This window comes from Orycteropus afer, unplaced genomic scaffold (assembly GCF_000298275.1).
Source record: "Orycteropus afer afer isolate SDZICR_OR568_19922 unplaced genomic scaffold, OryAfe1.0 scaffold00006, whole genome shotgun sequence".
NCBI classification, from domain to species: domain Eukaryota; kingdom Metazoa; phylum Chordata; class Mammalia; order Tubulidentata; family Orycteropodidae; genus Orycteropus; species Orycteropus afer.
The window spans coordinates 26771226-26796494 of NW_006921593.1; the positions used below are offsets into that span (position 1 = coordinate 26771226).

A 25269-nucleotide genomic window follows, 5' to 3' on the forward strand; every position below is an offset into this window, starting at 1 on the left:
CCCGCCCGCCCAGGCCGCAGGTGCCCCACAGCGCGCCCCGGGGACCTTGGCCCGCCCCCCGCGGCAGGGACTCCCGGAGCCACGCTGACCGTGCGCCTGCGCCCAGCCCCGGGGGACCCGGGGACCCTGGGGACCCTCGGGGACACGGCCATTTGTGTATTTCCTTTCGGGAGGCGCTCGCTGCCCGGGGCGGGCTGCAGGGCAGGCAGGCGCCCCCCGGGGGTGACACCCGAGGTTCCTTCGGGGAGCGGGGAGCGGCGCGGGGGCTGCTGCGGTGGGGGCTCAAGGACGCACCGTGAAAAGAACAGAGTGTTTCCACAAGAAACACTGAAGAAGGGAGGTAGCTAGCGGAGCACACCCGGGGCTGCCGGGTTTCCCCATCCCTTCGGGGAAGGGAACCCGCGCGGCTCCACGCCGGCGGGAGTCTGCGAAACACACACGAGGAGAAAGAGAAGGAAGCTTGGAAACCAGTCAGCCGGCGTTTTAACAGGCGGCTGAAAACATGCAGCTTCACGTTCCCCCGGGAGGGCTGCTGCCGCCGCTGGTTACATCAGCCTCGCGTGGAGAACCGTGTCAACACACCCGCTGCCCCAGTCCGGACGGCCCTGCGCCGACCCCTTCGGTGCGCGCGGCTGGCACCCCGCGGCCTGCGCGCCTGCGACCAGACACCAGCCTTTGAAAATGGTTATGTGGAGGGCAGCGGGGACCGGAGGGGACTGCGCGGTCTCTATAGGACGATGGGGAGGGAAAAAAAAAAGTTAGGAAGAACATTTCAAAACCCCAAACCCACTGCCATCGAGTGGATTCTGACTCATAGCGACCCCCATTGGGTTTCCCAGGCGGTAAGTCTTTAGGGATGTAGATTGCCCAATCTTCCTTCCAGAGGCTTGGCTGGTGGGTTTGAACTGCCAACTCTGTAGTTAGCAGTCAGATGCCTTAGGCACTGCACCACCAGAGCTCCTAGGAAAAATGGTTTGTTGTTGTTGTTATGTGCAGAAAAATGGTAGGTATGTTTAAATAGAAGGATCAGGTAAACTCTTTCCACCTTACCTTGCTCCTGTGAAAGTCGCCTTTTTACTTAACGGTTTCGGTTTCAAGAGGCCCCAGGAGCCTAAGGCTGCTGGAGCCCCTTCTGGTACTTCATGGGGCACCCTCTGACCTGGGGGTCGTTTCGTGCAAAATCGCGAGTGGCAAGTTTGTGTGGAACCCCTTATGTAGGGGACATACTGTGACACAATGTGACATATTTAGCCAGAAAAAGGAAAGACTTAAAAAATTTAGTATCGCCCATCAACAAGAACCTTCCAACAAGTAGGCAATCAAGTTTTAAGATGTTACTTATCTTCGATCTTAAAACTGTTAAAGTATTTTTTTTTTATTTTTACATTTTAAATTGACAACATTTCGAGTTATACTCAGAGGTTCTAATGGGTCTTCCTTTTCTTTCACTGCTGAACAGAATGTTGAAAATTTGGTGGGATTTTGAATGCAGCACCACGTTTCCACTGAGGTATTTCCAAAGAAGGAAAGAAGGCACTGTTTGCTGGTGTGAATGTGTAATGAGAGTAGGCACGTGGGCGACACTTGAAAATTCCTCACCTGTGGACATCAAGCTCGATTGGCATAACACGCCACCCAAAGACATTGTTCTATATCCTACTTTGGTGAGTAGTAGTACCTGGGGTCTTAATAGCTTGCAGGTGGCCACCTAGATGCAACGGTGGGTGTCTTCTCATCCAGAGCAAAGAAGAATGAAGAAAACGAAAAACATATGCTCCAGGGGACTAGTAGACCATGTGAACCTCAGCCTATGTGACCATGAGACCAGAAGAACTAGATGGTGCCCAGCTACCACTGTCAACCACTCAGTGTCCTGCACTCAGTGCAGGAGATCCTGGGTAGTGTGGGAGAACAATGTGGAACAAAACTAAAAATCATGAGAAAAAAAACAGACCAGGTTTATCGGTCTGATAGAGCCTGGTGAGACCCCTGAGACGATGGCCCCTTGGTACACTTCAGGTCTGGAACTGAACTCATTCTCATGGCTTCCAGCCAAATGACAGACAGACATACAGGGTGAACACTTGTGTCAGGTAGATACGCTCCTTAGAACAACCAATCATGGGAGAACAGATGGGCAGTGTTTGCACAGGGAGACAGCTCAGGGGGCAGGAATGCATAGGAAAGAAGGACACGGGGAAGAGGTAACTACAGGGAGGAAGTGGGAAGAAAGCTGTTACGTTAGGATGGAATTTTAGTCAATGTCATAAGACAAAGTGTACGTGAACTGCTGTATGGAAAATGAATTTGCTCTGTAAACTTTCACCCAGATCACAATAAAAATGTTTGTTTTTTTAAAAAAGCTCCTCACCTGCACTAGGCAGAGGTTGGGGGTTGTGCCCACCAGGTGCCCCACTCAGCCTCCCTGCCACTGAGGTTGTGGGGACAGGGATGGAGCCCCTCTTAGGCTGGGCCCAGCCCAGGCAGCAGTGGTGCAGGTGCCTACCCTGCTCCCTGGGTAACACCTGGCCATCCCTTGGATGAAGTCCCAGTGTCTGGTGGGTCACCCTCCCAGTGACCCAGACACCGTGCTCTCCAGCTTCCCTTCTCCAAGGTGCAGCTGGGCACCCGGCAAGGAACCCAAGACCTAGCTGGTGACTGCTTGGCCAATGTCACATCACCGCCAATCTGACCTGTGGTTTGTAGGCTAAATTTCTATACACAGAAAAAAGATTTAAAGGAGATGGACCAGTTACTGACAGCGCAAATGCTAGGAGTCCAGATCATTCTCATTTCCTTATTTAATTCTTGTTTTCATGAATTTTCTACAATGAATTTACAAAGCGATTATAATCAGAAAATAAATATAATACTTTACAAGGAAGATGTATAAGGAGGTAGACAGTTCAGCTGTGAAGAAGCAGAAGGTGTTTGCTCTCGTGTGATCCCAGGAGCTCATTCATTTCACTAACATCCCTGTGCGGTGCCTAAAGGAGGTTGCCCATTCCATAGAGGAAATCTTGTCAGTGTCTTAACTGCAAGGCTTCTTGTTCAGTTTTCCATTGCTGCACAACAAACCATCCCCAAACCCAATGGCATCAAACAACAATATTTATTTTGATCACAAATCTGCAATTTGGGCAGAGCTTCCTGGGAAAAGCTTTTCTCTGATCCCTTTGGAGCCAGTGGTGGCAGTGCCAAGATTAGGGGCAGGAATCATCTGAAGTCTCATTGCCTTTTACATCCGGGAGCTGATACTGGCTAATGCCACTCGGAACACCCATGCCTTGGGTTTCCTTCCAACATGGCGTCTGGGTCCTAAGAGTGGACATCCTGAGAGAGACTCAGGTAGAAATTGTATTGCCTTTTATGGTCTAGTCTTGGAAGTCACTCCTGAACTCTACTGGTTCAGACAGTCACAAAGGTCTTCTCAGTTCAAGGAGAGGGAGCATGGACCCCACCTCCCCGTGAAGGAGTGTCAGCATCATATGTAAGGAGAGCATGTGAGATGGGAGAATTACTGGTGGGCCACCTTTGGAAGGTACAGTCTGCCAGCCCTTTCCCTGGAAACCCCTGCAGGACTGAGGCTCTTCTAGTCTGTTCCATGGCATCTGGACAAGAAAAGATACGTCTTTTGACTCAGATGGGTTAGCACAGGTCTCTGGGCCCTTTGGCAAGTGCTGTCCTACAAGTCACATTTTCATTTAGAGACCCAGAGAGGTCTGAGTACACTAAGTTCCAGAAAGGGATGTGCCTTCCACAAGAGCTGAAGTGGGCTGCTTCCACCCCTGCCGGCCTTCCCTCCTGCCAGCCGTTGGGTTGTCAATTTCTTTCAAAATTTCAAGACCTTGCTTTGTCGTAGAGGAAGAGTTTGACTTCTAAGGATAGGGCTACGCACTTAATTGCCAGGTCCTTATTCTAAAAAGTGTCTTTGTTCAGTTTCTTGTTTCATTGAAAATATTCTGAAATTAGATCATGGTGAGGGCTGCACGACCCAGTGAATATGTACTAAAAACCACAGAATTGTCAACTTAAAAAAAGATGGATTTTATGGTATGTCAATTATAATTCAACAAATCTGCTATTTCAAAAAATAACAAGAATAAACCTGTGACACATTAATATAAACAATACTAGTAGGAAGAGAGGCTTTAATGTCAACACACTGAAAAAGGCAAGTGCCACCTTCATGTTACAAAAACAATGATCAGACGTCTGTGGACTGCATTTTAAGTACATTGAATCTACCTTATTTCTTTCTGTAGCAGCTGAGTCTCTTATTCTCCGTGTGTACCGTAAGTCCACTGACCGGGCTCGCTGATGGACATTCAGGTCGGTGACTGTTGCTAACTACACACCTACTGCCAGAAGCAGAGGGTGAGCTCCCATCTTACGCGGCAATTGGGTTGAAAGTTGAAAAACCTCATTCATTCACTCAACAAACATGAACTCAGTGGAGGTTCTGTTCTAGGGGTCTGGGATACAGACCAAAACAGGACAAAGTCCCCGCCTTTCAGGCGTACATTCCAGTGAGGGACGCAGACAGCCAACAAGGTAACTAAAATAGGTGGTGAGTTAGATGATGATAAGGGCTAAGAGGAACAAGACAGCAAGCCGAGTGTAGAATGGGTGTGAAGTGGGAGCAAGCTGCAATTTTAGGTAAAATGCCCGGGGAGGCGAAACCAGGTGGTAACACTGAAGACGGCAGGAAATGAGGTCGTGTATGGAGCCCCACTGTCATCACTTCTGTCTCTTTCATAGATAATTGTATCCTTTCCTCCAACTCATCCCAATTGCCTCTTGCTCTCCTGCAGGGATGTCCTCTGCAGGAATCCTTCCAGGCTGTCCTGGTTCCCTACTGCCGCTTTGACAAGAAATATACCACAAATGGGATGGCCTTAACAAACAGGAGCTTATTCTTATAATTTGGAGGCTTTAAGTCCAAGTTCAAAGTGCCAGGTTCTAGAGGCTGGGTGAAAGCCCGTCAACCTTGGGGTCCAGCTCAGCCTCCTGCTCCTGGCCCACTGGAGCTAGAGGTGTTTCTTCACTCAGACAGCTGCTGGCTGCTGAGGCTAAGAAGCCCCAAGGTTGACAAAGTAAAAAGGCACAGTCCCAATGTTACCAAATCACATGGCAGGCCGTTAACTCAAGTCCATTGTAAGTCCCGAGGTTGGCAGAGCATGGCAGGCTGCTGAGCAACGACACGGCTACATGCAGGGTCCAAGCGTGCCATAGGCTAGAGACCATTCCCAAGGCTTCTCCTTACATACAGGAAGCAGACCACATCCCAAAGGCAGCTACTCAGCTGCTTGTGGTAGATCCCACCATGGAGCTGATTGCCAGTCTCCTCATGGGGAATAATTACCATCAGCTGTCCAGCCACTCACTCAGGCCCAGCCAAGTTGACACACAAACGTAACCACCACACAGGGGTTCACCACGCTTCCCCAGCCCTGACACCTCCTCTTCTGGGCACTACCTAAATGGAGTCTCCCACCTTGTGGTTGTTTTAGATGCCTGAGTAGGTTCTGACTTACGGCGACGCTACATACAACAGAACAGCACCCTGCCCGGTCCTGTGCTATTCTCCCAGCATCACTGGGGTTGAGCCCTTGTTCCAGCCCCTGTGTCAGTCCATCTCATTGAGGGTCTTCTTCTTTTTCCCTGACCCCCTACTTCACCAAGAATGATGTCCTTCACCAGGGACCAGTCCATTGTGATAGCATCCAGAGCACGTGAGACAGTCTCACCATCCTCACACTTAGACTTGTTAATTCTTCTGGCAGTCCATGGTGTATTCAATATTCTTCACCAACACCCGAATTCAAAGACATCAATTCTTTTTCGGTCTTCCTTATTCATTGTCCAGCCTTCACATGCATATGAGGCGATTGAAAACACCATGGCCTGGGTCAGGCACACTTAGTCTTCAAAGTGACATCTTTGCTTTTCAATACTTTCAAGAGATCTTTTGTCCAATGAATAAGTTGTTTGATTTCTGGACTGCTGCTTCCATGGGCATTGCTTGTGGATCCAAGTAAAATGAAATCTTTGACAGCTTCAATTTTTTCTGTTTTTCATGATATTGCTTATTGGTCCGGTTGTGAGGATTTTTGTTTTATGTTGAGGTGTAATCCATACTGCAGACTGTAGTCTTTAATCTTTATCAGTAAGTGCCTCAAGTCATCTTCACTTTCAGCAAACAAGGTTGTGTTATCAGCATATCGCAGGTTGTTAATGAGTCTTTCTCCAATCCTGATGCTCTGTTCTCCTTCATAGAGTCCAGCTTCTCCGATTATTTGCTCAGCATGCAGATTGAATAAGTGTGGTGAAAGGATACAACCTTGACACACTCCCTTCCTTTTAACCCATGCACTGTCCCCTTGTTCTGCTCCAATGACTGGTAAACATCTTTCCGGGAGTCTCTGCTTTCAGCCAAGATCCATCTGGCATCAACAGCAACATCTCTCATTCCACATCCTCTTCTGAATCCAGCTTGAATTTCTGGCAGTTCCCTGTTGATGTCCTGCTACAACCATTTTTGAATTATCTTCAGCAACATTTTACTTATGTGTGATATTGCTGATATTGTTGTTTGATAATTTCCACATTCAGGTTAGCCTCGACTATCTAGTCCCCTGGTGCAATGGTTAAGTGCTTGGCTGCTAACTGAGGTTGGCAGTTCAAAACCCACTAGCAGCTCCGTGGGAGGAAGACATGATGACCTGCTTGTGTTATGATTATAGCCTAGAAGGCTCTCTGGGCAGCTCTACTCCATCCCATGGAGTCACTACAAGCAAACAAACGGGGGACAAAGCAGCCTTAGATGAAACGCAGCCAGGATGCTCCCTGGAACCAGGACGGCGAGATTCTGCCTTGCTTATCTGGACACGTCATCAGGAAAGACTTTTGCTAGAAGAGCGCATCAGGGCTGGTCATTGAAACGAAACTCCAGTGAGGTGGGTTAACACGACAGCCAGTTAATACAAGTGGACTCAAACGGACCAAGAAGCGTGGAGATGGTGTGGGATGGGGAAGCGTTCCCTTCTATTCTAGGCAAGGCCGTTGTGAGTCAAAACCTATTCCAGCAGCCACTGAAAACAGTAACACCTAAATAAGGAGGCCCAGGGTAGTGCAAACTGTTAATGCTCTTGGCTAGTAACCAAAATGGGTTCCAGTCCAGTTGGCAGTATGTCGCAAGAAAGGCCTGGTGTTCTGCTTCCAAAAGTCAGCCGTTGAAAACGCTGTGCAGCATGGTTCTTTCTGGGATCCTCATGAGTCGGAATTGACTGGAGGGCAACTGTTACCTGATACCTAAATGAACCCATGCTCACCGCACCTGCTTCCAGTGTGCCCTGGGCCTAGGCCTTGGCAACTAGTGCTGGCCCAGCTACAGAAATTCCTGGCAGAGAAGCAGGGAGCAAAGGCCTGGAGAGCCTGCAACTCAGATCCCAGACTCCAGGCCCCACCTAAGCCTCTGACCCCCAGTTCAAGTCCCTGGTGAGGCCTGGCGCCAGGGCCCAGTTGGCTCCAGACATCCATGTCTATGCTCTGAGGCAGGCATACCAAGGCCTGGGCATTTGCCAGGGAGCCCCCCAGGGGGCTGATGAGCTCAGACCAGCTTCCCCAGTGGCCTGAACTCCCCGCAGCCTAAGAGAGCAAGACGGCTCTAAGCAGGACTGTGGCTCAAAAAAAATCACTTTTTTATTCCTCATTTGACAGAACCAGCAAGAAACCAAGTGGGTGAAAATGAATCCTACAAGGGTGGGGCAGTGAGAGCCAGACCCTCCCTCCCACCCTCAGGATCCCTGGATGTGTCTAAGATGATTCCGTCAAACCCATCCAGCACCCCTCCCACCTAGGCCCACCCTTCAGAGCCCTAACCTACTCAGTTCCACTTCCCTACCCAGGCCCACCCTTCAGGGGCCTAACCCACCCAGGCCCCTCCCACCCAGACCCACCCTTTAGGGGCCCTTTCCTTCCAGAACCTCTCGCCCTATGTCCTGTCAGTCAGCTCTTTAAGTCCGTTCACTTCTCTCCCCGCTTCCCTGCATCAGGCCTGAGCTTTCCTTTTAACTGGCCTCACCCTCTGGCCTCCGGCCTCCATTCCTCACCCAACAGAAAGGTTGGACCAATAGCATTCTCTACTAGAAATAGAACGTCAACCACATTTTTTTTTTAATTGTGGAGAAATTATACAGAACAGAACGGACACCAGCTCGACATTGCTACGTGTGCAGTTCAGGGACAGTGTTACATTCTTGGAGGTCTGCACCCATTCTCACTGTCCTTTCACAAATCATGCCATCACCATTAACGTAAACTCAACGCCCCCTAAGCAAAAACTTCCCCTTTCCCCCTCATTCTCACCCCTGGTAATGACTAATCTTTGGTTTCTATGTATTTACTTCTTCCTTCAACACCACAGAAGCTCTGGTGGCATAATGCCTAAGGCATTTGACTGCTAACCAGAAAGCTGGTGGTCCAAACCCATCAGTCACTCGAAAGGAAGTCTGAGCAATCTACTTCCATAGAGATACTACCTGGCAAACCCAAGGAGGGGTCGCTGTGAGTCAAACTGACGTGACAGCAATGAGTTTGGGCGTTTTTCAATATTACTGGTTCTTAGTCATATGCTACCTCCTGAAATGGTTAAACGTCAATCAATTATTTTTGGTACAGGGACTCTGTGTATTCTTTTTCCATCTTCTCTTGATGCTTCCTGCATCATTCGATACTTTACTCATAGAGTCCTTCAAGATTCCAAAGCTCAATTTTTTTTCTTCAGTTCTTTCAGCTTAAGAAATGCCGAGCATGTTCATCCCTAAGAACTACATCCTTAGTCTTAGTCCTTAAGACTAAAGTGCACCTGACCCAAACCATGGTATTTTCAATTGCCTCATATGCATGTGAAAGCTGGACAATGAATAAGGAAAACTGAAGAAGCATTGATTCCTTTGAATTGTGGTGTTGATGAAGAATATTGAAAGTACCATGGACTGCCAGAAGAACAAACAAATCTGTCTTGGAAGAAGTGCAGCCGGAATTTCCTTAGAAGCAGGAATGGCCAGACTTAGTCTCACAAACTTTGGTCATGTTGTCAGATGGGACCAATCTCTGGAGAAGGACATGATGCTTGGTGAAACAGAGGGCCAGCCAAAAAGGGGAAGGCCCTCAGCGAAACGGACTGACACAGTGGCTGCAACAATGGGTTCAAGTACAGTTCTGTGAGGTCGGCACAGAACCAGGCGGGTTTTGTTCTATTGTCCACGGGTCTGCTCTGAGTCGGAACCAATTCGATGGCACCTAATGACAGCAGCAACAGCAGATATTTGCTTAGAGGAACCCAGATGGTTAAGCACTTGGCTGCTAACCAAAAGGTCTTCAGTTCAAACCCACCGGTTGCTCTGCAGAAGAAAGACCTGGCAACCTGCTTCCACAAAGATTATAGCTTTGGAAACCCCTGGGGCAGCTCTCTTCTGTCCCATGAGATTTCTAGGTGTCTGAGTCAGCGTCACAGCACACAGCAACAACAAACAGCAACATTTTCACCAAAGGAAGACACATTCTAGAGACAGGATGCCTTACCTTTAACCAGAATCAAACGACCCAAAATCCCCCTAGATGGCTGGTAATGGGTCCATCTAAACAGACCTCTGGGGCAGGGGACAAGGTTCGCTGGACTCTCATACCCTGTGCAGTGTGAAGGGTAATGGTTTTACAATGATCTTAGGGAATCCACGTATCTTAAAGAGCAACACTTTTAATTTCACAAGTGAGAGCCCACTTGTGACATCCATCAATGTAATCAATAGGCCATGATATTCACCGTTTTTTAAAAAACATGACATTTGTTATGCTAATTACCAAATCCAGCTTATCCACCAAAATGCGAATAACAGAGGGATTTGTATTAATCACTTTGGGAATGAGACTCTTCTCATGGGATGTTGGCAGATACCCCTCAACTGTGCTTTCTTGATACCGAGTTAAAGCCTGAAGAAAAGGCATACACAGCATTCCACCGTCTACACTGCAATTATATTACAGACATTGCCATAAAAGACGTATTATATTGGGCAAATCTGCTGCAAAAGACATCTTCAAAGTTCTAAAACGCAAAGATGTCACTTTGATGATTAAGGTGTGTGTTCTGCTTCCCTAGTACCGGTCTGACAGGAATATACCACAAATGGGAGGCCTGAGCAAACAAGAGTCTATTCTCTTACAGTTTGGAGGCTTTAAGTCTGAGTTCAAAGTGCCAGGCTCTAAGGGCTGGGTGAAAGCCCCTCAACCTTGGGCTTCAGCTCTGCCTCCTGCTCCCGGCCCACTGAAGCTGGAGGCTTTTCTTCACTCAGCTGCTGGCTGCTGAGGCTGACAAACCCAAGGTTGACAAGTAAAAAGGCACAGTCCCGATGTTACCAAACCACACGGCAGAGCATTAATTCAAGTCCATTAAAGTTCCAAGGTCGGCAGAGCATGGGAAGCTGCTGAGCAATGACACAGCTATACGCAGGGTCCAAGCGCGCCATCAGCTCGAGACCGTTCCCCAGGGCTTCTCTTTATACACAGGAAGCAGGCCACAGCCCTAAGGGAGCTACTCAGCTGCTCACAGTGGATTCCACGATGGAGTTGGTGACCAGTCTCATCATGGGAAACACTACATCCAGCTGCCCAGCCACTCAACCAGGCCCAGCCAAGTTGACACACAAACTGAACTACCACAGTGTGCCTGACCCAAGCCATGGTCTTTTCAATCACCTCATGTGCGTGCAAACATTAATGAAGAAAGAAGAAGAATCGATATGTTCAAATTGTGATGTGGGCAAAGAATACTGACTATGCTAGGACTGCCAAAAGAACAAATTCATCTTAGAAGAAATATAACTAGAATGTTCCTTAGAAGTGAGGATGGTGGGACTGACTCACTTATTTTGGACCCATCGTCAAGAAATGACCAACTTCTAGAAAAGGACATCACCTATGGTAGAGTAGAAACCAACCCAGCCAGTTGTCATGGAGTCAATTCCAACTCCTGGAGACCCTTGGGTCTCAGAGGAGCTGCACCCCAGGGGTTTTCAAGACTCTGACCTTTCGGAAGCCATTGCCAAGCTTCTCTTCTGAGGCCATCCGGGTGGGGGTGAACCACCAACCTTCCAGTTATTAGTCGAGCACTTAACCCGGGGACTCCTTTTTGGTAAGTAGAGGGCCAACACAAACAAGGGCGACCCTCCATCAGATGGACTGACCCCATGGCCACAACCACGGACTCAAACATATCAACACTCGTGAAGCTGACCCGGGACGGGGCCCCGCTTTGCTATGTTACCCATAAGGTCACCGTGAGGCGACGCTGACTGGACAGCAGCTACAAACAGCAACAACAAACAAGCAACTCGCAGAAGAGGTGACACGAATGGCGACCTTACGGGTCAGGAAACACAACAGATGCTCAGCCTCCCGGGTAGTCAGGAAGTGAGATCCCCAATGAGGGAACACCTCCTAACGACGAGATTGTTAAATACTGAAAAGTCTGACGACACCAAGTGCGGCTGCATCATGGGCAATGAATACTATCATACTCCACTGGGGAGCCTGTAAATCAGTAAAAGCATTTGAAAACACACAAACTCTACTACTCTTGGGTGTAGGTGTTACAAAATTTCACATATGTGTGCAAAGAAATGTGACTCAAGCAGGTATCTTTCAAAATCCCTCTAACCGTATTATTATCGTACTGTTATAGTATGGGCTGAATGGTGCCCCACAAACATGTGGAAACCCTAACCCTGTACCCGTGAAGGTGATCCTGTTTGGAATTGGAAGCTTGTCTTATTATGTTGATGAGGTCATCAACAATTATGTAGGGTGGGTCCAAAATCTAATGCCTTCTGAGTGGTGTTTTATAAAGGGTATAAACACAGAGAGACACACATAGACACTCAAGGGGAAGAGACTGTGTGAGGAATTGTCTGTAAGTCAAGCAATGCCCGGGACTCCCAACAAGGAAGAACTCCCCCAGAGCCAATGCATGTTCCTGTAATTTGGACTTCTAGTCTCCCAAACTAAGGAGCTCTGGTGGCGAAGGGCCTAAGGCATTTGACTGCTAACAAGAAGGTTGGTGGTTCAAACCCATCACCCGCTCTCCAGAAAGACTGGGCAATCTACTTCCATAAAGATTTACCGCCTGGGAAACCCAAAGTGGGTCAAGTCGATGACTGGAATCCAGTCAATGGCAGTGAGTTTGTTTTTTCTTTGGTCTCCTGAACAGTGAGACAATATATTTCTGTTTAAAGCTACCCACTTTGTGGTATTTTTCTTCCCGGCAGCCCTAGGAAACCAAGACATAGGGGAAAACTGGACACAATGTAAGTGAACGAACCACAGGTGCAGTCATCAGTTCACATGACTCACCAAAACAATGTTGAACAAAAAAACGTGCGAGGCTATATAGATCTGTTCCTAAGGACAGTAGACACAAAACAAGCAGCGCCGGTGGAAACCTTCTGAGGCAGTTCCACTCTGTCCTCTAGGGGCGCTGTGAGCAGGAATTGACTCCACAGCAGCGGGTGTGGTTTGTTTTTTACGTTGCAAACAGCAGTGCACATACGTGTGCAATGCAAAGCATGTGTGCTATCGTTCATAGCAGCATTATTCGCAAAATCCCCAAGTTGAACAACCCAAATGCCCATCAGTGGCAAAATGAGTGAATAAACGGGTCCATTCACGCAGTGCAATTCCCTCCAGCAGGGAGAATGGCTTGCTGGACGCGCAACAGGGACGGATCTCACAACCGAAGGTGGAGAGAAGGAAGCCAGATGCGAGAGAATGTACCCTGAAGGAATCCATTGACACAAGGCTCAAACCAAGCAGAAGTAACCTAGAGGTCAGAGATCTGGGACAAGGGTGGGCGTGGTGACTGGGGCGGGGCCCAGGAGGGGCTTCTGGTCAGTCTGGAGAATAGCTCCGTGAGGGATTCACTTTGCAAACTTTCCTCAAGCAATACCCTCAGGATCTGTGTTTTTGTATCTGTTTTGGTTACCTCCAGAGAGCTCTGGTGGCGTGGTGCCTAAGGCACTTGACTGCTAACCAGAAGGCTGGCGTTCAAACCCACCAGCCACTCCTCGGAAGGAAGGTTGGGCAATCTACTTCCGTAGTGATATCACCTCGGAAACCCAAGGAGGGGTCGCTATGAGTCAGAAAAAAGACTCAACCCTAGTGAGTCTGTTTTTGTTTTTAAGTTTAGTGCCACTCTAAGGAGCTCTGCTGGTGTAGTAGATAAGGGATTGGGCTGATTTGGTCAGTAGTTCACGCCCGGCAGCTGCTCCATGGAAGGAAGATAGGGTGATCTACTTACCTAAAGATTTACAGCCTTGGAAACCGAACAGGGCTTGCCATGAGTCGGAATCAACTTGATGGCAGAGAGTTTGGTTTTTGGTTTGAGTGCCACTCTAACAGGGATACCACAAAGGGGTGGCTTTAACAAATAGGGATTTATTCTCTTACCATTTAGGAGGTTAGAAATCTGAGTTTAAAGCGCCAGCTCTAGGCACTGGTGAGGGACCCTCAGTCTTGGGCTTCATCTCTGCCTTTTGCTCCCGGGTCCCTGGAGCTAGAGACATCTCTTCACTCAGGCAGCTGCTGGCTGCTGAGGCTAACAAGCCCAAGGTCGACAAGCAAAATGGCACAGTCCCAAGATTAACAGACACCGTGGCAGAGCACTGGTTCAAGTACAGGAGCAGTCTCAAGATCAGCAGAGAACGTAGCAGACCACTCAGGATCCAAGCGTGCCCAAAAGCTAGAGACCTTCCTCAAAACTCTTTCTTACATACTAGAAGCAGACCACATCCCTAAGGCAGCTACTCAGCTGCATTTCACCATGGAAGTGATTACCAGTCTCATCACGGTGAATCACTACACCCAGCTGCCCAGTCACTCAAAGCCAGGCCAGCCAAGTTGACACATAACTTTAACTACAACAGTACTCATGTTTGAGATGGCCACAAATGACTAGACACTCCTCCTATTGAGAGATGGGGTCGATGTCCCCCTCCTTAACCTGCATGGACTTCTGTGACTGGTGGGTGGAAAGAATAGGTCATAAAAGGCCAAGCAGCTTCTACCCTGCTTGCTGGGCATGCTCGTTCCTTGGCCCCCGAGCCACCATGTAAAAAGGCTGATTACTCTGGGGCTGCCAAGCGGGAGGTGCCCCAAGTAGGCACTCCAGTCAGTGGGCCCAGTGGTGTCTGCTCTTCTGCCATCCCAGCCCAGACACCAACGTGCACATAAGCACATAAAGATGTGGAAGTGGACCCCAGCCCCAGCTCCTCCGGCCCCAGCCATTGGAGCCATCCCCCAGCCACTCAGGTCACCCCAGTCATCATGGAACAGACGAGAGCCCCTGTCTTGTGCTCAAAGTGCTGACCCAGACAGTCCAGGAACAAACAGAATGGTGGTGTTGGCTGTGTGCAACGGGTTGTTTGTGTGTGTGGCGGGGGGGTGATTCATATATATTTGGAATGATGCTACTTCAATAAAAGTTTATTTAAAAAAATAATAAAAGACTAAACTGTTAAAAAGAAGAAGAAGAAGAAGGCATTGACCAACATAACATTCCTTCAAAGAAGAAACAACATGCAGGCACGGCGGGAAGACAGCCATGAGCCCAGCTGGAAAATACAAAAAGCCCTCTGTGCCTGACAGCAGTGACATCCAGAGTCGAAGGCAATGAACAAGACTGAGCAGGGGAAGCTGTAGTGTGATGTCTGGTGGTGACATACAGTCCCTTCAATATGAAGACTAGAACCAAAAAAAACCCCAAACCCACTGCCATCAAGTCGCATCCAACTCATAGCAACCTCTCTTTGGGTTTCCGAGGTGGTATCACTACAGAAGTAGATTGCCCAGCCTTCCTTCTGAAGAGTGGCTGGTGGGTTTGCACTGCCAGTCTTCTGTTTAGCGGTCTAATGCCTTAGGCACTTCACCACCAGAACTCCTATGAAGACTAGAGGAAGGGCAATTATCTTCAGTATATCCTACCTGACGTTGGAGTCCATCCCAATAGATGTGATCCATTGATACCAATGACCGAAGGTCACATGAGTTGTGGCATGACATCAATGACATAATTCATAAAGCAAAAGGTCATTAAGAAGAGAGGAAAGAAAGAAAACACCAAAACAGACATCAGAAGAGACTCTGAAATGTGCTCTTGAATGCAGAGTAGGAACACGAATGGAAGAAAGGATGGAAGAACAGAGCTGAACAGAAGATGTCAGAGGGCAGCTCAAGAAGACGAAGTGAAGTATTATAATAAAATGTGCAAAGACCTGGAGTTAGAAAACCAAGAGGAAAGAATACACTGCACTGAACCCTGTCCCCATGGGTGACGCTGCTGGTGTTTGAAATCCAATGGCATAGTTTCCGGCCTCACAGCAACACACAAGCACCCCAGGGCGACAGACTGACGGGCCATGGTGCAGCTGGAAAACCAAAGGGGAACACGCTCAGCATTTCTCAAGTTGAAAGAACTGAAGACAAAAATTCAAGCCTCGAGTTGTAATATTGAAGGATTCTATGGGCAGAGTATTTAACGACTCAAGAAGCACCAACAGAAGATAGAAGGAATACACGGAGTCACTGTACCAAAAAGAACTGGTCAATGTTCAACCATTTCAGCGGTGCCGTATGATCAAGAACTGACGGTACTGAAGGAAGAGGTCCAAGTTGCACTGAAGGAATCAACAAAATACCAGGCTCCAGGAATTGGCGGAATACCCATTGAGATGTTTCAACAAATGCATGCAACGTTGAAGGCACTTACTCATTTATACCAAGAAATTTGGAGGACAGCTCTCTGGTCAACTGACTGGAAGAGATCCATATCTGTGCCCGTTCCAAAGAAAGGTGATTCCACAGAATGCAGAAATTATCAAACCCTATCATTAATATCACACGCAAATAATGTTTACTGAAGATGATTCCAAAATGATTGTGGGGATATATTGACAGGGAACATCCAGAAATGCAAGCGGGATTCAGAAGAGGATATGGAATGAGGGATATCATGGCTGATGTCAGATGGATCTTGGCTGATTTATTGACTATGCAAAAGCATTTGACTATGTGGATCATAACAAATTATGGATAACATTGAGAAGAATAGGATTTCCGGAACACTTAATTGTACTCATGAGGAACCTGTACATAGACCAAGAAGCCATTTTTTTTTAAAAGAACAAGAGGATACTGTGTGGTTTTAAATCAGGAAAGGTATGTGTCAGGATTGTATCCTTTCACCATACTTACTTAATCTGTACACTGAGAAAATAAGCCGAGAAACCAGATTATATGAAGAAGAACACGACATCAGGATTGGACAAAGACTCATTAACAACCTGCAAAATGCAGATGACACAAATCTTGCTTGCTGAAAGTGAAGATGACTTGAAGCCTTTATTGATGAAGATCAAAGACTACACGATCTAGTACGGATTACACTCACCATAAAGAAAACAAAACTCCTCACAACTGGACCAGCAAGCAACATCATGATACATGAGGAAATACTGAAATTGTCAGGGATTCCATTTTACTTGGATCCACAAACAACGCCCATAGAAGCAGCAGTCCAGAAATCAAACGACGTATTGGATTGGGCAAATCGGCTGCAAAAACCAACCCCCCAAGCCCACTGCCATAGAACCAATTCGAGTCATAGCAACCCTATAAGACAGAGTAAAACTTCCCCCCACAGGATTTCCGAGGCTGTAAATCTTTACAGAAGCAGACTGCCTCACTGTTCTCTCGCAGAGCAGCTGGCGGGTTCCAACCACTGATCTTTTGGTTAGCAGCCGAATACATTAAGGTCAGGAGCTCTGGTAGCATGGTGCCTAAGGCACTTGACTGTTAACCAGAAGGCTGGCGGTTCAAACCCACCAGCCACTCCTTGGAAGTAAGATTGGGCGATCTACTTCCATAGTGATACTGCCTCGGAAACCCAAGGAGGGGTCTGAGTCGGGTCCAACTCGATGGCAAATAACAACAACAACGATGCCACTAGAACTCCTTCTGCTGCAAGAGACTTCATTAAGGTGTTCTTAAGCAAAGATGTCATTTTGAGGACTAAGGTGCACCTGACCCAAGCCGTGGCATTTTCAATAACCTCATGCGTGTGAAAGCCGACAATGAGTAAGGACGACAGAAGAACTCTTGTATTTGAATTATGCTGTTGGCAAAGCATGTTGAATGCACCATGGACTGCCAGAGAGCACATGCATCCGTCTGGGAGGACGTGCAGTCAGAATGCTCCTTAGAGAGGAAGACAGTGAGGCCTCATCTGACAGACTTCAGACCCGTTACCAGGAAGGACCATCCCTGGAGAAGGACAGCGTGCTTGGGAAAGGAGGGGGTCAGCGAAACGGAGGAAGACCCTCAACGAGATGGACTGCCACAGTGGGTGGCTTGGGACGGACAGTGTTTGGTTCTATTGCACGTAGGGTCGCCATGAGTCAGAACTGACTTGGGCATCTAACATGAACAAAGAGGAGGAAACATGGTTACTCACCAGAATATATGACACAAACTTCAACAGTGTAAGTAAAAATGTAAATCTATAGAATGTATAATTAGACAAAATACTATAGATGGCAATATATAACTATGTAGCTTTTTAACTTTATATATATGTCTATATATACACACTAGGAGCTCTGGTAACTTAGTGCCTAAGGCACTTGACTGATAACCAGAAGGCTGGCGGTTCAAACCCACCAGCCACTCCTCGGAGAAAGGTTAGGTAATCTACTTCCATAGTGATACCGCCTCGGAAACCCAAGGAGGAGTCACTATGAGTCGGATCCGACTCAATGGCACATAACAACAACATGTACACACGCTGCACACACACAAGCAAGTGTTAAGTGCTGGTTAAGCCAGGATGTTGGCGGTTCGAACCTACCCAGAGGCACCTCAGGAGATAGGCCTGTGATTTGCTGCCAAAAGACACACACGACCTTGAAAACCCTATGGGGTAGTTCTACTCTGCCCACATGGGGGTTGCTGTGGGTTGAAATCCACCTGCTGGCAACTAACAACCACATACATTTCAGAGGGCGAGGTGAGGGAGTATGATCAAACTCATTTCTCCCTCTGAATAGCAGAGAACCAGACAACTGTATCTATCATCGAACCGTAGAGTTTTGTTCTTAGTAAGACGAGCACACGAACGAAGACTGGGCATCGGTTTTGTGTGCCCTGAGCCCCAATTCTTAGGAAAGGGCTTTGAGTGGAGACACTAGCCCCACACACGGCGCTGTCCTGGGCTTGTCTGCAGTTTGGGGCTCTCACCGATAATCCTGCTGTCTTCACGTGGGCACAGCTGTCATTGCTCTTGGTCAGTTACCTGGGAGTGGAATTGCCTGTAGCTACAGTCTGTGTCAATTTTCCAGAAACTGCCAATCCGTTTTCCAGAACGGTTGTAGTACTTTATGTTCCCACCAGCTAAGTCTGAGAGCGCCAGCTGCTCCGTGTGCTCACAGTGGCTGGTTAGTCTTTCAAACCCCGGCCACTCTAGAGGGTGGGTAATGGTCTTGACTACGGTTTTAAGTGGCATTTCCCTAATGACTAACAGTGCCGGGCAGTCTTTCACGTCTTCTTTGGTGAAGTGTCTGCTCAAATCTTCTGCCCCTTTCTTTTGAGTTGTTTGTCTTTTGATCACTGTGTTTCAATAAGATTGAAACACAGTGACCAAAATGTAATATTTGTTTTTCAAGTTAAACTTTATTAGAAATTTGTACTGTGATTTGGGTGAAAGTTTACAGAACAAACTCATTTTCCATACAGCAGCTCATACACATTTTGTTTCATGACACTGACTACAATCCCCACCATATAACAGCTCTCTTCCCACTTCCTCCCTATAGTTACCTCTTCCCTGTGACCTTCTTTCCTGTATGTTCCTGTCCCCCTCCCCAGCTATCTCCCTGTGCATACACTGCCCTTCTGTTCTCTCATGATTGATCCTTGTAAGGAGTGTATCTACCTGATGTAAATGTTCGCCCTATATGCCTGTCTGTTGCTCGGCTGGAAGCCACGGGAGTGAGTTCAATTCTAGACCTGAAGGGTAACCAGGGGCCATAGTCTTGGGGGTCTCACCAGGCTCTAGCAGCCCAGTAAACCTGGTCTTTTGTATGATTTTGTGTTTTGCCCCACGTTGTTCTCCCATGCTATCCAGGATCTTCAAACTGTCGTGATTGAATGGCGAAAATTCTTTGTATATTGTAGACACAAGCCAGAGGAGTAGTGAGGATAGCCAGTGCCCGGGGACCATCTCTGAGTTTGCGGCCACCTCTTTCCAGCCTTGTGTGAACGCGTCCTTGCAGTCGGCGGCTTGCTTTTAATTCCCTTTGCTCGTGCTTGATTGTTTTTTAAGATAATCTTTTCAATTTTGTTGCTTTTGAGAATGTTCATGGCAAAACATGCCCAACTCAAGCGTCCGTTCTTTGGGATGTATGACTCCTCTCATCGTCCTTCTGGGAGTTGTTCCTCCCCATGAACATAAACCCACTGTCCCCGAAGGATCCCGCCTCACCTTTTGAGCTGCTGTTGTCAGTTTGATCCCACACAGACAGTTCTCAAAGAGCCCGGTGCTCGGGGCAGACTCACACCTGGTTTCCTAACACAATACCTAATGCAAACTCAGGAGTGGAGTCCCAGCTCAGTGGCTGCGGTATCACTCGGAAACTGGGGTTAAGGGAGGCTGCAGTCCCACTGGCCTAGGTTTCTAGGTCTGGGTTGAAGGTCCCACATTTTGGGTCAGGGAGCTGTCCCCTGCTGACCACTTGCTCTTTTCCACACGTGGGTGTTGGCTTGAGGGAGCCTGGTGGCAGTGGGAGTGGGAACACTGCCCCCTGCTGGAGCCTGAGGGGATGGCACGTGGCTCCCTGGACCAGCCCTCAGGTGACCCTCCCACCTGCCTCCCTCCTGGGTGTGGGCGCGGGCTTCCTGTTGGCAGCACAGTGGGGACAGGTCGTGCCTCAGGGACAGTGGTTTCCATTCTTGGAATCTCCCAGGTCTGGAGGACAAACAGAACCGCTGTGTTTGAGGGAGCGAGGTGTGGACTGCACGGTGACAACCACGTGTGCCTGCTTCTGCAGCTGACCTGACCACCCTGTCCTTCCTCAGACACCAGGGGCCCTCCAGCTCCTAGAGGGTCTTATTTCAAAGGGGGCATGTGTGACACGGGGGTGGGCAGCCCCTCCCAAAGTCCATTGTGGACCAGGTGCAGAGCCTAGGTCTTCACTGGCTTTAGGATTTGCACCCACAGACCGCTGCTGCCCCTGGAGACCCTGTGGACCCCTGGCAGAGTTCTTTCAAATCAAACTACAAAGTACAAAGGAGACAAGGACCCCAATTCTACCGAAACACAGGGATTAAATATCTGTGTACTCTCTGGGCATCCACGGGTATGTGTGTGTGCGTGTGTGTCGTTCTAGCGCTTTCAGAATAGAATGATGACCCCAGCAACAACCGGCAGGCGACGGAGTCCTGCTGGGTCCCTCACCTGCATGCGCGATTGAGGGAAACGCTGGCTCTCTGCTGGAGGCTGGTGGAAATAAAGATGGAGTTTTCCCATCCAAGTTTACAAAGCCTTGGGTTCTGTCTGCAGTGGACCCCACGGTGAGGATCTGGCACTCAGGCAAAGGGGAGCAGAAAGGCAGCAGCATCAACCAGAGAGGCACCAACCACGCTTCACCCCAAACTTCACTCCACGTGAGGCTCGTTCCAAGTCCAAGGACGGAACACACCCGGCCTGGAGCTTCCTGGAAGTCACCTGGCAAAGGGACGGCTGGACAGCCCACCGGCTCGGTGCCTACAGCTCTAGGCAGGCCAGCTGGTCAGGAGAGGCCACTGGCCGACCTCAAGACCCTCCACAAACCCGGAGCGGGGACCCCGGCTGAGTCCAGGACAGACTGGCAGTCCCCTGGCATTGTGAAGGCGGCCTCTCCTTGGCCCCCCATTCTGTGGACTCAAGGGCCCCAAGGCCCTCTGTCCTCTGTCTTCCCAGGGCAGCCTCAGTGGCCGGAGAGGTGGGCAGCATCTGCTCCCAGCTTCTAGAGTGACGAAGGCGTTGTCCTCGGCCGCGGCCCTTCCTTGGGGCAGTGGGAGGGGAGCTTCTTCCTGCACCCCACACAGAGCTGGTGGGTCTGCAGCCTCAGCCCTGAAGGAGCTCACTGCCAATGCTGTGACAGACACAGTGACTCTCTGTCCATCTGGTTGTCCCAGTTCCCCAGGCCCTGGGGTGGCCCACAGGCACTGAGCATCCCCTCTTGGTCTGGGGGGCCCGGCACTCCGCCTGAGGCCTTTACTCCTTCCCCTGGGCCCTTACTGCATGTGTGAGGGCCAGGAGGGTAAAAGCTGACGGTGACGTGTGTGGCACAGCGGCCTGGGTGTGGCAAAAGTCAGTGCTTCTCGTGTGTGCATGCTCCTCTGAGGCCAGGTGGACCTGGGGGGACTCCCTCATTACTCACCTGGCCGGGCACCTGCAGACCCTCGGAGGCAGAGCCCACCTGGGGAGTCTTCGTGTTATTTTCTAGCTACAGGGAAAAGCCAGAAAGGTGAGAATTTATTTCTAGTGTCACCTTCAGTCCTGTCTGAAATGGCCAGGGACCCAGAGGCATGAAGGAGAGTCCTGTGGGTGATGGGCCAGGAGGCTGAGGGGATGGGCACTGCCAGAGTGAGAGGACCCAGGCCGCCTCCAGGCCCCCTTGGACTTAACCCTTCACTGGGATCCCGGCAGTCTCTCCTCTTTACCTGTCTCACCCTGGATCCCTGGTCCTGAGACGGTGGCACCCTGTTGTCGTCGTCAGGTGCTGTGGAGTCGCTCTGACCCATAGCCACCCCAGGTACAGCAGAACGAAACACTGCCCGGTAACAACACAACAGCGGGACTGGGGGACTGAGGGGTGGAGCAACGGGCACAGCGTGGTGTGGGAGCAAGCGACACATGAGGACGTGGATAGCGACGGCTGCACGAGGGACGTGGATAGCGACGGCTGCACAACGTGGTGAGTAATTAACATCACTGAACCGTGCTCTTCAAAACGGCTTTTTAAACGGCCACAGTGAAACTTTCTTCAAAAGGAGAGATTCTGGAGAGAGTCAGGAGCCCTTGAAATGAAGTCTGCTTATGATGTATTCTGGTCAGGGGAAGGGACGGTGAGTGAAATCTTCACTTCAGCTATTCATTAACCCCTTCTTCCTGTCTTTTTTTCCTTTTTTTGGTATGCCTAAGAGTGCTACTTTGTCTCTTTGAAGACTGGGGTGCACCTAACCGAAGCCATGGCATTTCCAATCGCCTCATATGCATGTGAGAGCTGGACAATGAATAAGGAAGACTGAAGGAGAGTTGATGCTTTTGAGTTGTGGTGCTGGCGGAGAATGCTGAAAGTACCGTGGACTGCTCAAAGAACTAACAGGTCTGTCCTGGAGGAAGTGCAGCCAGAATGCTCCTTGGAAGCAAGAATGGCCAGACTTCGTCTCACCTACTTTGGTCATGTTGTCAGAAGGGACCATTCCCTGGAGAAGGATGTCATGTTGGGTAAGGAGGAGGGTTGATGAAAGAGGGGAAAGCCCTCAACGAGATGGATTGGCACGGTGGCTGAGACGATGGGCTCGGGTATGGCAAGGACTGTGAGGCCAGCACGCGACTGGGCAGTGTTTGGTTCTGTTGGACGTGGGGTGGCTATGAGTCGGAGCCGATTTGACAGCACCAAACAACAACATTCGAGATGTTTCACGGAAATGGAACCGTACACTCTCTGTCCTGTGTGCCTGGCTTCCCTCACTCGGCGTGATGAGTTCATCCACGGTTCATCCAAGTTGTGACGTGTACAGAACCTCATTTCTCTCTAGGGCTGAGCACCAGGCCACGGTACGGACAGACCACATCTGGTGTACCCACTCATGTGTTGATGGACACTTGGGTTGTTCCCCCTTTTGAGCCCTGAGAACAGTGCTGCAGCGAACCCTGGTGTCCGGCCTCTGAGGCTCTGCTTTCAATTCCTCTGGGTAGACGCCTGGGACTGGAATCGCTGTTTTCCATGACTGCTGTGCTAGAGTTTTTATCTTTTAGTGGATAAGTTTAACCCACTCGAGCATCTTGTGAAAACAGCCATGTTTGGAGGGACTTTGTCACTGGTGCCTTTTCTGATGCCACCCCACGCCTCCCTGGTTCGCCGTCTCTTCTCTTTGCCTGTATCAGTCGAGTGTTTTCCCCCAAGCAATCGAGGTATTTTTCTGTCAGATGTTGTTGTTGTTAGGTGCCATTGAGTCAGCGCTGACTCATAATGACCCATGTACAAAAGATCAAAACACTGCCCAGTCCTGCGCCAGCCTCACAATCCCTGCTTGGGCCCATCATTGCAGCTAATACTATTCTATGAGTGAAAAAACCAAACCCGCTGCCATCGAGTCAATTCTGACTCATAGTAACCCCCATTGGGTTTCTGAGGTGGTAAATCTTAATGGAAGTAGATTGCCCAGTCTTCCTTCCATGGAGTGGCTGGTGGGTTTGAACTACCAACTTTCTGGTTAGCAGTCAGATGCCTGAGGCACTGTGCTACCAGAGAGCCTTATTCTATGAGTAGTAACCTTTAAATTAAAAAAAGAAAAAATATGTATATGTTGGAGCCTATTATTTTCTCGATGAGGAGTCAAGAATCACACCGTTTCTGTGATGGCCAACGGGACGCAGCGACCCAGCACGCTCTGCCTCCTCTCTCCCTCTCGGATGTTTACCCCTCGGCAGTGTTTCCTGGACATCTCCCAGGTGCGGGCTCTGTGAGCTGATGGTCGGAGACAGAGAGGCCCCTGTTTGATGAGCACTGGCTATGTGCCACACCTGTATGGCCTCTCTTCATTTTCCAAAGAGCCTACACGCTAGGTGTTATCCTATTCAATCTTCCCACGAACCTGGGAGGTGACCTCGCCCTGGACTACTGGTCTGAATCCCTGAAGGTGCGTCTGGGAGCCTCTATTTCAGAAGTAAGGTGCCCCTGAGGTAGGTATTGCAGCACCCTCATTTTAAAGAAGGTCAGTGCCTTGGACAAACGCACCCAGGGCCCCCCACCCCGCATTCGCCTCCCCTGCCCACCTGCACATGCCCCTCCCCTCGGAGGGAGGAACTCTGGTGGCATTTGACTGCCAACCAGAAGGCTGGAGGTTCAAACCCAGCAGTCACTCCTTGGAAGTTTGTTTTAAGGAGGAGAGGGGGGTGTGGGCCTTACTCACTAACATTCCAGGTGAGTCTATTTGTAGACTTCTCCAACACCCTGAGCCCCCAGGATTGCAGGAGGCTGTGGTATCTTAATTGTAGTTACCGATTCATCTCTTCTGCAAAGATAAACCTGAGCGCGGACAGAGGGAATTCAAACCTCCCGCCAGGCAGGGATTTTAAGTCTGGAACGCCATCTAGTGGCAATACTGGGGAATTACCGCGCCCCTTCTGAACAAAAATTGGTTGGTTTTCGTTTAAAATAGTACTTTCCGAGGTGAAAGGGGCTTCAAGGATCACCTAAGGCAACCTTCCGGTTTTACGTCCCAGGAAGGTCTCACCTGCAAAGGCCACGCTGTCAGCGTTACAGACTGTGCCCTGAAGAGATTAACAGCAAGTAATTACGAGAAAGGAAATCGGTCGGGGTTCGGCTATTTGGACGCACCTGGCTTGCTTTCCCGAAGCCGTTGTCTCGGGGCTGACCCTGGCCGCTGTCGGTTCCCTCATCAGGCACACACATGTCGTCTTGAGCGCCCTCTTCTGGACAACATCGGTTTGTCAACGACTCTCCTAAAAAATTTTGTCCGTAATGGAATCAAATCCAAAATGCCTGTAACTTCTCTTGGTGCCTACGTTAATTCACTCAGCAAGTGTTTATTGATGACACCCTGTGCCAGTCACTGTGCTTTGTGCTGGAAATTCAAGGGACACATCACTCGTTCTTGAGACCTGAGCGTTCGCGAGGGAGACAGATATTGGTAAAACACTCACACAAATTCCCACAAACTGTGGTGAATGGCCAGAATGAAAGAACAGGACAATGAGAACACATAATAGGAGGCCTGATTTATTCTGAGCGATCAGGGAGGGCTTCCCACAGGAGGTGATGTTTCTTCTGAAATAGAACTTTGGAAATAGTAAGATGTCAGGTACTGGAGCCTGGTGCGTAGAGTGGAATCTCCCTCCATCTAGCCAGGGCCAAAGTCGCTGCAGCC

At 49.3% G+C, this 25269-nt stretch overlaps 1 protein-coding gene across 1 annotated transcript in view; it reads right to left on the reverse strand.

Moving 5' to 3' along the window:
• EFHD1 (EF-hand domain family member D1) overlaps window positions 1–24794 on the reverse strand; it is a 65008-nt gene extending 40214 nt beyond the window's left edge. Inside the window, exons 1-2 of the mRNA XM_007943791.1 lie at window positions 24720–24794; window positions 21531–21596 (exon numbers count right to left, since the gene is read on the reverse strand). Of these exons, the coding sequence (XP_007941982.1) occupies window positions 21531–21596; window positions 24720–24794 (141 nt within the window). The remainder of the gene's footprint in view (window positions 1–21530; window positions 21597–24719) is intronic.
• Window positions 24795–25269: the final 475 nt, after the last annotated feature.